Source organism: Trachypithecus francoisi, unplaced genomic scaffold (assembly GCF_009764315.1).
Source record: "Trachypithecus francoisi isolate TF-2019V2 unplaced genomic scaffold, Tfra_2.0 Lachesis_group15, whole genome shotgun sequence".
Taxonomy (NCBI): domain Eukaryota; kingdom Metazoa; phylum Chordata; class Mammalia; order Primates; family Cercopithecidae; genus Trachypithecus; species Trachypithecus francoisi.
Window position 1 is genome coordinate 115,035,163 of NW_022681460.1, and position 12,813 is coordinate 115,047,975.

Consider the following 12,813-nt stretch of genomic DNA (forward strand, 5'->3'; position numbering starts at 1 on the left):
GTGCCGGGAAACACCCCGCCGCCTACCCTCAGCAGCTCCAATTTCCACTCCGCACCACCTCCCTGTCCACTGGATCTGCTTCAGGCACTGCTACAGGCGAACCGTAAAGGCTGAGGCTGGAGGGCCCACACATAGCCGTGCTGTGCTTGCTGCCACCGTGAGCTCCAGGACGCAGACCCTAAAGCCACTCTGCTTTTATTTCCTCCTTGCTGTGGAGATCATGGTAACACAGTTGTGTGGTTTGGGGAGTGGTGTGGCCACAAGGCTTTGGTGGTGTGACATCTTGGACTATAGGACTCACCTGTACCAATTCGCTCCCCTTAACTCACCTCTGTGATGGGGCAACCTCAGTCTTTGCTACCCAGGGTACTTGGCTTTTGACTTTTCAAACTAAGAAGCACACAGGTTTATTTTATACACAGGGCCAGGCCGTGGCTCTGCCATGTGACTAGGGTCTTTGGACCCAAGGAGAGGTCAGTCTCAGACCAAGTACATGAAAGAAGGGAGCACTGGCACACCCTGTCCTAGTCCTGAGGGCCCCCAGGTTCATGCTGACCGTTCCTGTTGGGTGCCTTTCTGTGAAAGAGGTACAATGACTCGAGGATCCAATCCTGCTGGGAAAAAGCTCAGCCACCAGTGATCAAGGGAGCTGTCCTGTCTGGAGGCTCACTTTTGCCTCAGCTTTTTGATGAAGGAAACCTCATCTCGATTCCGGATGCCATAGCTGAAAAAGAAGGAGAGGCATAAAGCACCTGCCCTACAGAAGGTCACATCTGGGACTCCCCTCCTGAGGCTTGTGGGGGCCACAAAGAAACAACAGGGGAGGCATGTGGCCTCTGGGAAGGCCAGGAAGTGGCCGTGGCCATCCTCTCACAGACCCAGAAGCACTCTGACTCACAAGTCCCTGGGGCAGGGAACTGAGTGTCAGATAGAGTCATAGCTTTTCGCCTCCATGCCCACTCTGATTTCTCCCTCCTGGGACTGTGTAGCCCTAAGCCGCCACTGGTGGGAAGCAGCAAGGCCCCTCCAGTGCCCTCTGCCTGCCATTCTCCTAGTGGGGAGGGCCCCAAGGAAGCTCCTTGGAAGAGGGTGTTACCTCCAGAGAGGGAGCCGCAGCCCTCGGGCAGAGCAGGGGGGACTGAGAGGCAGCAGAACAACTGTCCCCTACAGCTCAAGATGTGGCCGGCACTTACTCTCGGAGCTTCTTTTTATCTTCTGTGAGTTTCTCTCCTGCAGAGGTCAGATGGTACGTCCTCCACACGTAAGACCTGCGAGAGGGGAACGCAGGTAAACCACACGCCCTGAGCAGGGCGAGCTGAGTGGCTGTGCATGGCGTGGGCTTGAGGCATTCAGCCCTATGGGTCCTGGGGCAGCTGTCCTCCCTACCTGGGCTATTCTGTACAATGTGCAAATTGGCTCGGAGGCAGCTGCAAGGAGGCTCTGTTCTCAGAGGGCTGTATGGGGCGGTTTGGCCAAACACACCTTGCTAATGCAATAGGTGACAGTGTTGAGACTCAGTGAACAGGACAGTTGATCCAGTGGGAGAGCGAGGGGTGCCAGCACCCAAGTGAGAAGGGGATGGTAGCCAGTACAGGTGTACCATCCATAACTAGGGAGGCCACTTCCAGACACACTGGAAATGCCCGACGGGGTCCCCAAGTGAGGATATCCAGCAGCTTGGATGGGGTGATGGCGATGAAAGCAGTATGTTAGGGATGGCCGAGGCAGGAGTCCCAGGCACAGAAGGACCTCCACTGTCTGAACTCTTGTGACAGGGAGCTCATCACTTCAGTGGTGCTGTACTCATGCAGAGTTGAGAGCTGTTTCCAGGTGGTGCCTGGTGACAGTGCCAAGAACAGCACTAGCCCCAGGAAGGGCTACAATGAAGGGATTGTTGTTCCACTTACCAGCTGATGTGCTGAATGCCCCCTTCACGCTCCTGCTTGAGCTGCACGTATCTCTGGATGGCCTTCTTCAGGTCCAGGACTGTGGCACTCTGCACTACAACCACAGCTGCAACCACGGACACAGATGGGAGAAGATCCACAGTGAGAACCCAAAGCCATAGCCTCCGATGGCAGGAAAGGAACCTGGAAGCTCTGTGCACAGGGCAGGTTTGTGGTTGCCCCAGTACCCCTGGTCATGGCCTGTGAGTTTCTGAGCAGGCTGACCAGCACTGTTATATTTTGCTGCTGTGAAAGCCTGGACCACATAACCTGAAGGGAGGAGGGCACACTTACGCATTACTTCTCCATCCATCTTGCACACTCGGACCGTCATTGCCTGGCCATATTCTAGGGCTATTTGGGAGTTGACTTCTTCCAAAGTAACCTAGAAAAGACCAAGGGCAGAAGTGGGAACCCTGCCTGTCTTTACCACCTTGAACAACAACAAAGAACAAGCTGATAGTCGCCAAAAAGTGGTGCTCCGTTTTAGGAAGGGCAAGGAAGGGTGCTTGCATATATGTAGGGTTTCCCAGTTCATCAGAGCCCCAATCTCATGTTCCACTCACATTTTAATGTCCAAAGTGGACAGAGTCTCTGGGGGAAAGAGGTGCTAAAAAACAGGCAAGAGAATAAACTCACATGAGGATCCGTCCCCAGGGGTGGGTGGAGGCCTGTCAGTTCACCCTGAGTATCCCTGATCATCAGGACCCAGGCCAGGGCCCAGGACTGAGTAAGGCAGGTGTGCACAAAAAACGGTAATAACAAATATTGTAATACAACATTTAAGATATACAAGACAATTAAAATATCCATGATGAGCAAAATATAAAACATTTAAAATTGGCCGGGTGCGGTGGTTCACGCCTGTAATCCCAGCACTTTGGGAGGCCGAGGCCAGCAGATCACTAGATCAGGAGATCGAGACCATCCTGGCTAACATGGTGAAACCCCGTCTCCACTAAAATACAAAAAATTCGCCGGGCGTTGTGGCGCGTCCCTGTAGTGAACCCCGGAGTGGGAGGTTGCAGTGAGCCGAGATGGCACCACTACACTCCAGCTTGGCAACAAATCAAGACTCAGTCTCAGGCCGGGCGCGGTGGCTCAAGCCTGTCATCCCAGCACTTTGGGAGGCCGAGACGGGCGGATCACGAGGTCAGGAGATCGAGACCATCCTGGCTAACACAGTGAAACCCCGTCTCTACTAAAAAAAATACAAAAACTAGCCGGGCGAGGTGGCAGGCGCCTGTAGTCCCAGCTACTCGGGAGGCTGAGGCAGGAGAATGGCGTAAACCCGGGAGGCGGAGCTTGCAGTGAGCTGAGATCCGGCCACTGCACTCCAGTCTGGGCGACAGAGTGAGACTCTGCCTCAAAAAAAAAAAAAAAAAAAAAAAGAAAAGACTCAGTCTCAAATAAATAAATAAATAAATAAATACAAACCATACTGACGCTTGAGGCAAATGGAACTAAGTTTTTTCCTTTACCATAGGCTCTTTTTTTTTTGCATCAACTTTGATTTTTAAAGCTATTACAGGCCGAGTGGGTGGCTCACACCTATAATCCCAGCTTTTTGGGAGGCTGAGGTAGGAGGATCGCCTTAGCCCAGGAGTTTGACACCAGCCTGGGCAACATAGTGGGACTCCCTCTGTACCAAAAATTTAAAAATTAGCCGGGTGTGGTAGCGCGCACCTGTGGTCCCAATTACTCCAGAGGCTGAGGTGGGAGGATGGCTTGAGCTCGGGAGGTGCAGGCTGCAGTAAGCCAAGATCGCGCCACTGCACTCCAGCCTGGGCGACAGAGCAAGACCCTGTCCCCCCAGCCCCCTAAATACAATTACATCAAAATGTCATTTAATGTCACTCACTAATGAGGTTTTTGGTTCCTCTTTACGCGCCGCAGGCGAGTGAGCCCAGCCAAGGTAAAGATCCTTGTTTACGCCCAGAGGCGCCTTCCTCAGCCTTGGGCCGCAGCCTCCCACCAGCACCTTCAGAGGCTGTGGGCGCCGGGACGCCCGGCCCCCGGGTAACGACTCCCGCCCCCCGGCCCCCGCCCGCACACACCTGGATCGGCAGATCGCAGAGCAGCGGGTCCTGCACCACCATAGCCAGACCCTCCTGGAACACGTCCATGGCCTCGGAGTGCGGCAGCGCCTCTTCTTCGTCCTCATCTTCCTCTTGCGCCTCGGGCCCACCCGCGGCCTCCGTCTCCTCCAGGGCGGCACCGCTCAGCCGGTCTCTGCCGGCACTGCCAGTCCGCACTAGGGAGGCCCAGCGCGCACGCGCAGGAACTGCGGCCGGTCCCAGCGAGGCCGCCCAGCCATTGGTGCGCCGAGGGGTGGGGCAGCTGCAGTGACCAATGACAAGGGCGAGACAGCCAGCAGCAGGGCTGAGAGCGCAGAATCGCCCTGTCTATTGGTTGGTGGGCGGGGCGAGGCGGCTGCCAGGACCAATGTAAGCTCGAGGCGGGCGGCGCGTCGGCGCTGAGCGGCAGTGGAGCTGCCGGTGGCTGGCGCCTGCGGAGTTCCTGACCATGCTGCTGTTCTGCCCCGGCTGCGGGAACGGGCTGATCGTGGAGGAGGGACAACGCTGCCACCGCTTCGCCTGCAACACGTGCCCCTACGTGCACAACATCACCCGCAAGGTGGGACCCGAAGGCCGGCGCTGGGCCGCGGGCGCCTCTCGCAGGCCTTCCCCTTCCTCCGACTGCTGCGCCATGGCCGCCAGCCCCGGCGTCTGCCTCTGTCCGCTGTTTCTCGCGCCTCCTTCCGGTCTGCAGCAGATCTGTGGGCTCCAATACATTCAGAAAGCCCCATCGTTTCCCGCCTCCTTGGGTTCCTGCTCCCACGCTTGCGCCCTCCTCTGCGTTCACAGCAGCGGCCACGGTGATTCCCTTAAAGCTGAGGCACATAGGTCCGTGCTGTGCGCAGAAACCTTCGGCGGTTCCCCAGCTCGTGCAGACGAAAAGCCGGAGTTCTCCCAGGGCCTACCATATTCTGACACTGACCCCCCTCCCCGACTTGCTTCTAGGATTTCAAGTGCTATTGCCCTTTGCCCCATCAACACCAGCCTCCTGGACGATCTCTCATCGTGCACATGGCGCTCGCAGGGCCTTTGCACTTATTGTTGCTAAGTTCGCTCTTCCCCTAGATAGCCACCTTACTCATTGGTCTTGTCTTTACCGTATTTTAAATTACAGCCCCTCTGTCCAATGTATCCTCCTTCCCTTTGTAATTGTTTCCATAGGGCTTATTACCTTCGAATATATTATGTAATGTATTGTGTGCTTTGTTTATTAATAGTAGGACCTGGCCGGGCACGGTGGCTCACGCCTGTAATTCCAGCACTTTGGGAAGCCGAGGCGGGTGTATCACCTGAGGTTAGGAGTTCGAGACCAGCCTGACCGACATGATGAACCCCCATCTCTACTAAAAATACAAAAATTAGCCGGGCATGGTGGCAGGCGCCTGTAATCCCAGCTATTCGGGAGACCGAGGCAGGAGAATCGCTTGAACCTGGGCGGCGAAGGTTTCAGTGAGCCAAGATCGCGCTACTGCACTCCAGCCTGGGCAACAAGAGTGAAACTCTGTTTCAAAAAAAGGAAAAAAAAAAGTAGAACCTAAGGTCTAGGAGGGCAGAGTTTTTCTCTGTTTTGTTCCCTTCTATGTTACATTCTGAACAACTAAAATGAAACCTAGAATATAGTAGGTGTTCAGTAAGCAGATGATGCATGCTGTATTATAACTGGTTGTTTTCCTTTGATAATACATGTTTTCTTTTTACTTTTTAGAATACTTTTACTTTTTTTTTTTTTTTTGAGACAGAGTCTCGCTCTGTCGCCCAGGCTGGAGTGCAGTGGCCAGATCTCAGCTCACTGCAAGCTCCGCCTCCCGGGTTCACGCCATTCTCCTGCCTCAGCCTCCTGAGTAGCTGGGACTACAGGCGCCCACCACCTCGCCCGGCTAGTTTTTTGTATTTTTTAGTAGAGACGGGGTTTCACTGTGTTAGCTAGGATGGTCTCGATCTCCTGACCTCGTGATCCGCCCATCTCGGCCTCCCAAAGTGCTGGGATTACAGGCTTGAGCCACCGCGTCCGGCCGTGAACGCTTATATAATCCTGAAATTTGAGGTTTGGCAGACCAGGTTTGCGCTATTCAGTTACCTGGATGGAGTCTGAAGGGTTGTTTTTGTTAGGTAACAAATCGGAAGTACCCAAAACTGAAAGAAGTGGATGATGTGCTTGGTGGAGCAGCTGCCTGGGAGAATGTGGACTCTACTGCAGGTAAGAGGGAAAACTGTTTCTGTTGCTAAACTGGATAATTATGAGGCTGTTGATGCCACTGCATGGCAGAGTCTGTGATGTCATATAAATGATGTAGGTTTCTAAAAATAGAAAATGGTTTTTGAATAATTTATTAGTATTTGTTACTGTTTAGTAATCTGTTACACAAGCAATATTTGTACAAGCCTCGGAGTCATACAGGCCCGTGTTACATCCTCAGGCCCTTGTATTGTGGTGGGACCTTCCTTGGGTCTCTTGACTTCTCTGGGGCTAATCCATATTCATAGATTGTGAGAGCACAAAGTGAGTCATGCCATGCTTGGTATATAAGAGGCACTGAGCAGGTGATAGCTTTGATAATGGCAATGATGAGTAGATTAATAAAAATAAGAGTCTAAGGAAAAAAGTATGTTCTCTCTGTTTGATATGGTTTGGCTATGTCTCCACCCAAATATCATCTTGAATTATAGTTCTTGTCATCCCCAGGTGTCCTGGGAGGGGCTCACTGGGAGGGAATTGAGTCATGGGAGTGGTCCCCCCCCGTGCTGTTCTGATAGTGAGTTCTCACAAGATCTGACTGTTTTATGAGCGTTTGGCATTTCCCTTGCTCACACTCATTCTGTCTTTTGCTGCCTGTGTGAAGTGGTACCTTCCTCCATGATTGTAGGTTTCCTGAGCCATCCCCAACCACGCAGAAGTGTGAGTAAATTTAGACCTCTTTTCTTGGCTGGGCACAGCGGCTCACGCCTGTAATCCCAGCAGTTTGGGAGGCCGAGGTTGGCAGATCACTTGAGGTCAGGAGTTCCAGACCAGCCTGGCCCACATGGCGAAACCCTGTCTCTACTAAAAATAAAATAATTAGTCGGTCATGGTGGTGCGAGCCTGTAGACCCAGCTGCTCAGGAGGCTGAGGCACGAGAATTGGTTGAACCCAGGAAGTAGAGGTTAGAGTGAGCTGAGATCGCACTATTGCGCTCCAGCCTTGATGACAAGAGTGAGAGTCTGTCTCAAAACAAACAAACCAACACACAAAACTGCTTTTTTCTATATAAATTACCCAGTCTCAGGTATTCACAGCAGTGTGAGAATGGACTAATACACTGTGCTCATATAGATTTCTAGAAGTTAATACCGATGAGCATGAGCATTAAACTGCAGATTGGGTAAAATAACTGTGTATTGCATGTCTGATAGAGATAGATGTGACCAGCAGAGGAAAGGGGAAGGCCCTAAATATAAGTTGTGTTGAGAGGGGAGAGAGATAAGTGATGGTTAGTACTGTGTTTTTTCCCCTATAGAAGAACATACAGGCCGGGTGCGGTGGCTCACGCCTGCAATCCCAGCACTTTTGGGCCAATGCGGGCAGATCACCTGAGGTCAGGAGTTTGAGATCAGCCTGGCTAACATGATGAAACTCCGTTTCTGCTAAAAATACAAAAAATTAGCCAGGTGTGGTGGCAGGCACCGGTAATGCCAGCTACTCGGGAGGCTGGCACAGGAGAATCACTTGAACCTGGGAAGCAGAGGTTGCAGTGAGCCGAGATTGCATCATTGCACTCCAGCTTGGGCAACAAGAGGGAAACTGACAAAAAAAAAAAAGAACACACAAATCTAATCTGCTACGTGAAAAAGTTAGTGGCCAGCGCGGTGGCTCACACCTATAATCTCAGCACTTTGGGAGGCCAATGTGGGTGGATCATGAGGTCAAGACATCAAGACTATCCAGGCTAACATGGTGAAACCCTGTTTCTTTTAAAAATACAAAAAGTAGCTGGGTGTGGTGGTCCATGCCTGTAATCCCAGCTACTTGGGAGGTTGAGGCAGGAGAATTGCTTGAACCAGAAGGCAGAGGTTGCAGTGAGCTGAGACCGTGCCACTGCACTCCAGCCTGAGCAAGACTGTCTTAAAAAAAAAGATTAAGTACCTAATGTCAGAAATAGTGTTAGAGTGTTTGAAGCCATTTCTATCAGGTGTAGAATAAGTTTCTCAAAGTGAAATCGATTTGAAGGGAAATATGTACTTCTCTCTTTTTTTTTGTTTTTTAACGGAGTCTCGCTCTGTCACCCAGGCTGGAGTGCAATGGCGTGATCTCGGCTCACTGCAATGTCCACCTCCTGGGTTCAAACAATTCTCTTCCCCGAGGCTCCCGAGTAGCTGGGATTACAGGTGCTCACCACCATGCCCGGCTAATTTTTTGTGTTTTTAATAGAGATAGGGTTTCACCATACTGGCCAGGATGGTCTCAATCTCCTGACCTCGTGATCCCGCCTGCCTCGGCCTCCCAAAGTGCTGGGATTACAGGCGTGAGCCACCATGCTCAGCCCATAAGTCACTATCTTTATTTGCACTGCTATAACAGAATACCACATACTGGGTACTTTTTATAAAGAACAGAAATTTATTGCTCACAATTCTGGAGGTTGAGAAGTCCTTGTACAAATCACCAGCAGGTTTGGTGTCTGGTAGGGTCTGGCTTAGGAATGGTGCCCTGGAATACAGGGAGCAGAAAGCCAGGGGAGCTATAGGAAACCCGGAGGTCCCTCGAAACCACTCTGGGCCTGTAATGGGCATGGCAGCCCTTCATCCTACCCCAAGATCTCCAAAATGCCTTGAAGGGGTCATCCTCCCATTGCTTGATGAATAGCATCTGGCTTCCTTCTGTCCGTACTCATCTCTGTATCACATGGTCCCTTGACCATACCCTTGGTTTTCTCTTCCAGATCCACTTTTTTTTTTTTTTTTTTTTTTTTTTGAGACGGAGTCTGGCTCTGTCGCCCAGGCTGGAGTGCAATGGCCGGATCTCAGCTCACTGCAAGCTCCGCCTCCCGGGTTACGCCATTCTCCTGCCTCAGCCTCCCGAGTAGCTGGGACGACAGGCGCCCGCCACCTCACCCGGCTAGTTTTTTGTATTTTTTAGTAGAGACGGGGTTTCACCGTGTTAGTCAGGATGGTCTCGATCTCCTGACCTCGTGATCCGCCTGCCTCGGCCTCCCAAAGTGCTGGGATTACAGGCTTGAGCCACCGCGCCCGGCCTGTTCTTTTTTTTTTTTTTGAGACAGGGTCTTGCTCTGGTGCCCAAGTTCTAGTGGTGCGATCATGGCTCACTGCAGCCTCCACCACCCAGTCTCAAGCATTCCTCCCACCTCAGCCTCCTGAGTAGCTGAGACCGTAGGTGCTTGCCATCATATCCAGCTAATAATAATTAATAATAATTATTATTATTTGTAGAGACTAGATCTTGCCATGTTGCCCAGGCTGGTCTTGAACTCCTTGGGTCAAGCAATCCTCCTGCCTCAGCCCCGCAAATTAATGGAATCACAGGTGTGAGCCACTATGCCCAGTCCACTTTTTTATTCTTTTTTTTGGGCTGGGACTGAGTTTCACTCTTGTTGCCCAGGCTGGAGTGCAGTGGTGCGATCTCGGCTCATCGTGACCTCCACATCCCAGGTTCAAACGTTCTCCTGCGTCAGCCTCCCAAGTAGCTGGGATTACAGGCATGTGGCACCACGCCTGGCTAATTTTGTATTCTCAGTAGAGATGGGTTTCTCCATGTTGGTCAGTCTGGTCACAAACTCCCAACCTCAGGTGATCTGCTGGCCTCGGCCTCCCAAAGTGCTGGGATTACAGGCCTGAGCCACCGCGCCTGGCCTTTTTTTTTTTTTTTTTGAGACGGTGTCTCTTTCACCCAGGCTGGCGTGTAGTGACGCAATATCTGCTGCCTGGGTTCAAGCGATTCTCCTGCTTCACCCTCCCTAGTAGCTGGGATTACAGGCGCCTGCTACCGCGCCTGGCTAATTTTTGTAGTTTTGATAGAGACGGGGTTTCACCATCTTGGCTAGGCTGGTCTTGAACTCCTGACCTCAGCCTCCCAAAGTTCTGGGATTACAGGCATGAGCTACCATACCCAGCCTTTTCTCTTCTTTTGAGTCCACACCAGAATCGCCCTTAATGCTCAATTTTTAACAATGCAGACTTTTCCCAGCATTAATACTTCAAAACTCTTCTACCGTCTAACCATGACTTAGTCTTAGGCATTTGTTACAGCAGCACAAAATACACCAGAACAGTCACCTTTCATGTTATGTTTCCAACCAGCCTTCAGCTGGACTTGAGAAGAACCGTGGGAACCAGGGAGGGGAGGAGCGGTGTTTGTGAGTCACAGGTCTCTCAGATTCCCTTAGTGTTAGAGTGCAGTGGGAATGACATCACTGTTTATAGACCTACCCTTGTCAAGGGGCATCAAATGAGCAGGGAGGTTCTTTACCATATTTAAAGATATTAAGTAGTCTGGGCACGGTGGCTCACGCCTGTAATCCCAGCCCTTTGGGAGGCTGAGGTGGGCAGATCAAAAGTTCAGGAGTTCGAGACCAGCCTGGCCAACATAATGAAAACCCGTCTCTACTAAAAATACAAAAAAATTAGCCGGGCATGGTGATGGGTGCCTTTAAACCCATCTACTTGGGAGGCTGAGGCAAGGAGAATTTCATGAACCCGAAAGGCAGAGGTTGCAGTGAGCCGAGATCACCCCATTGCCCTCCAGCCTGGGTGACAGTGTGAGAGTCCATCTCAAAAAAAAAAAAAAAAAAAAAAAAGACATAAAGTACCTACTTATTTTTTTGTTTGTTTTGTTTTTTGATACGGAGTCTCACTTAGTCGTCAGGCTGGAGTGCAGTGGCGCAATCTCAGCTTGCTGCAATCTCTGCCTTCCAGGTTCAAGCAATTCTCCTGTCTCAGCGTCCCAAGTAGCTGGGATTAAAGGCGCCCGCCACCACGCCTGGCTAATTTTATATTTTTGGTAGAGATGGGGTTTCACCATGTTGGCCAGGATGGTCTTGAACTCCTGACCTCAGGTGATCTGCCCGCCTTCACCTCCCACATATTAAGTAATACCTACTTTTAACAGTCATGAGCATCATCTTTCTTTTAACGTGGGTCACTTCTTTTTTCTCATTGCCAGAGCCGTGTCCCAAATGCGAACATCCTCGTGCTTACTTCATGCAGCTTCAGACCCGCTCTGCAGATGAGCCGATGACCACCTTCTACAAGTGCTGCAATGCTCAGTGTGGACACCGCTGGAGGGATTAGGGCCAGGATGGCCCAGCTGCCTTAGTGTGTGCTTACCTTGTCCCTCGGCGCACGTGCTTAGCTGGCAGCATGAATCATGTGTCCTGAGGGTCTTTGCTGGTGTGGTGGAAAGATAAACCTTTTGAGGTGAAGAGCTGGGGGATCAGGAAATGTGATCTATCTGCCAGTCAGAGCGGATGAAGTCATGAATGTCTGGGAGTTTTTCTTGTGGGGAGGCGACAGAGACCCATAACTAAATATGCTCTGTTTAAAGTCCTGTTCTTTCATCTTCCATATTTATTGGCAGTTGACATTCCCTTACTCCCAATCAACACTCTTAAACATTTGTACTGTTTGCAAAACTTAACCCTAAATGTTTAACTGTTACTTGTAAACTTGTGTAATTTATTATTTATTTTAATCACAATTCTGAGTATTTCATTAAAATGAAAGTTCTAATATTGCATTCTCAGTGTTTTAAAAAGCTTAAGAGGTAGAAAGCAAACCCCAAATCACAGTGATCCCAGAACTGACTACACACTGAGATTTAAACAGGCTATGAAAATCCTCATCATGGAATTTCAATTTCTTTCTTTATTCCTATACTTACTCCCTTATTCATTGTTTTGAACCTTCCCTAGTTTGCTTCCTAGGGTTGCTTAAATGTATAAGATACTATTTATTTATTTATTTATTTATTTATTTATTTATTTATTTATTTATTTGAGACAGAGTCTTGCTCTGTCGCCCAGGCTGGAGTGCAGTGGCACGAATGCGGCTCACTGCAACCTCTGCCTCCTGAGTTCAAGGGATTCTCCTGCCTCAGCCTCCCAAGCAACTGGGACCACAGGCGCCCACCACACTCAGCTAATTTTTGTATTTTTTGTAGTGACGGGGTTTCACCATATTGGCCAGGCAGGTCTTGAACTCTGACCTCATGATCCACTCCCCTTGGGCTCCCAAAGTGCTGGGATTACAGGCGTGAGCCACTGCGCCCGGCTGAGATACTATGGTTTTTTTTTTTTTTGAGACGGAGTTTTGCTCTGTTGCCCAAGCTGGAGTGCAGTGGCGTGATCTCGGCTCACTGCAGCCACTGCCTCCCAAGTTCAAGTGATTCCCCTGCCTCAGCTTCCGGAGTAACTGAGATGACAGGCATGTGCCACCATGCCTGGCAAATTTTTGTATTTTTAGTAGAGACTGGGTTTTGCCATGTAGGCCAGGCTAGTCTTGGACTCCTGACCCCAAGAGGAAGCCTTGGCTATGCCTCTTAGGGTCAGGGTCAGGGTCAGGATTCGGGTTCGGGTTTGGGTTAAAGGTCGGGGTTCGGGTCAGGGTCAGGGCTAGGGCTAGGGTTAGGGTTGGGGTTAGGGTTGGGTTCGGGTTTGGGTCCGGGTTCGGGTTCGGGTTCGGGTTCAGGTTAAGTGTTCGGGTTAAGGGTTTGGGTTAGGGTCAGGGTGGTGGTTGGGGTCAGGGTTGGGTTAGGGTTTGGGTGCGGGTTCAGGCTAGGGCTCGGGTTCGGGTTCGGGTTA

The 12,813-nt window shown here is 50.9% G+C and overlaps 2 protein-coding genes across 2 annotated transcripts; one reads left to right on the forward strand and one right to left on the reverse strand.

Annotated features, from left to right (window-relative positions):
* Positions 1-179: 179 nt before the first annotated feature.
* SNRNP25 (small nuclear ribonucleoprotein U11/U12 subunit 25) lies at positions 180-5,033 on the reverse strand. The gene is made up of 5 exons (XM_033236471.1): positions 4,004-5,033; positions 2,241-2,331; positions 1,908-2,013; positions 1,194-1,268; positions 180-724 (listed from the first exon to the last, which is right to left on the reverse strand). Exons 1-5 carry the CDS (start codon positions 4,070-4,072, stop codon positions 667-669), a joined length of 399 nt encoding a protein of 132 aa, XP_033092362.1. The 5' UTR covers positions 4,073-5,033; the 3' UTR covers positions 180-666.
* POLR3K (RNA polymerase III subunit K) lies at positions 4,441-11,745 on the forward strand. The gene is made up of 3 exons (XM_033236472.1): positions 4,441-4,583; positions 6,134-6,221; positions 11,178-11,745. The coding sequence occupies exons 1-3, from the start codon at positions 4,473-4,475 to the stop codon at positions 11,303-11,305; spliced, it is 327 nt and encodes a 108-aa protein (XP_033092363.1). The 5' UTR covers positions 4,441-4,472; the 3' UTR covers positions 11,306-11,745.
* Positions 11,746-12,813: the final 1,068 nt, after the last annotated feature.

Bases quoted from the DNA above. Each gene is read 5' to 3' on its own strand.
- SNRNP25 (XM_033236471.1), bottom strand. From the start codon at position 4,072: ATGGACGTGTTCCAGGAGGGTCTGGCTATGGTGGTGCAGGACCCGCTG. The intron at 1,269-1,907 runs GTAAGTGGAACA...CCCCTCTCGCAG, and splicing joins GGCATTCAGCACATCAGCTG to GTCTTACGTGTGGAGGACGT. The intron at 725-1,193 runs GTAAGTGCCGGC...CTTCTTTTTCAG, and splicing joins GATAAAAAGAAGCTCCGAGA to CTATGGCATCCGGAATCGAG.
- POLR3K (XM_033236472.1), top strand. From the start codon at position 4,473: ATGCTGCTGTTCTGCCCCGGCTGCGGGAACGGGCTGATCGTGGAGGAG. The intron at 4,584-6,133 runs GTGGGACCCGAA...TGTTTTTGTTAG, and splicing joins TGCACAACATCACCCGCAAG to GTAACAAATCGGAAGTACCC. The intron at 6,222-11,177 runs GTAAGAGGGAAA...TCTCATTGCCAG, and splicing joins GAATGTGGACTCTACTGCAG to AGCCGTGTCCCAAATGCGAA.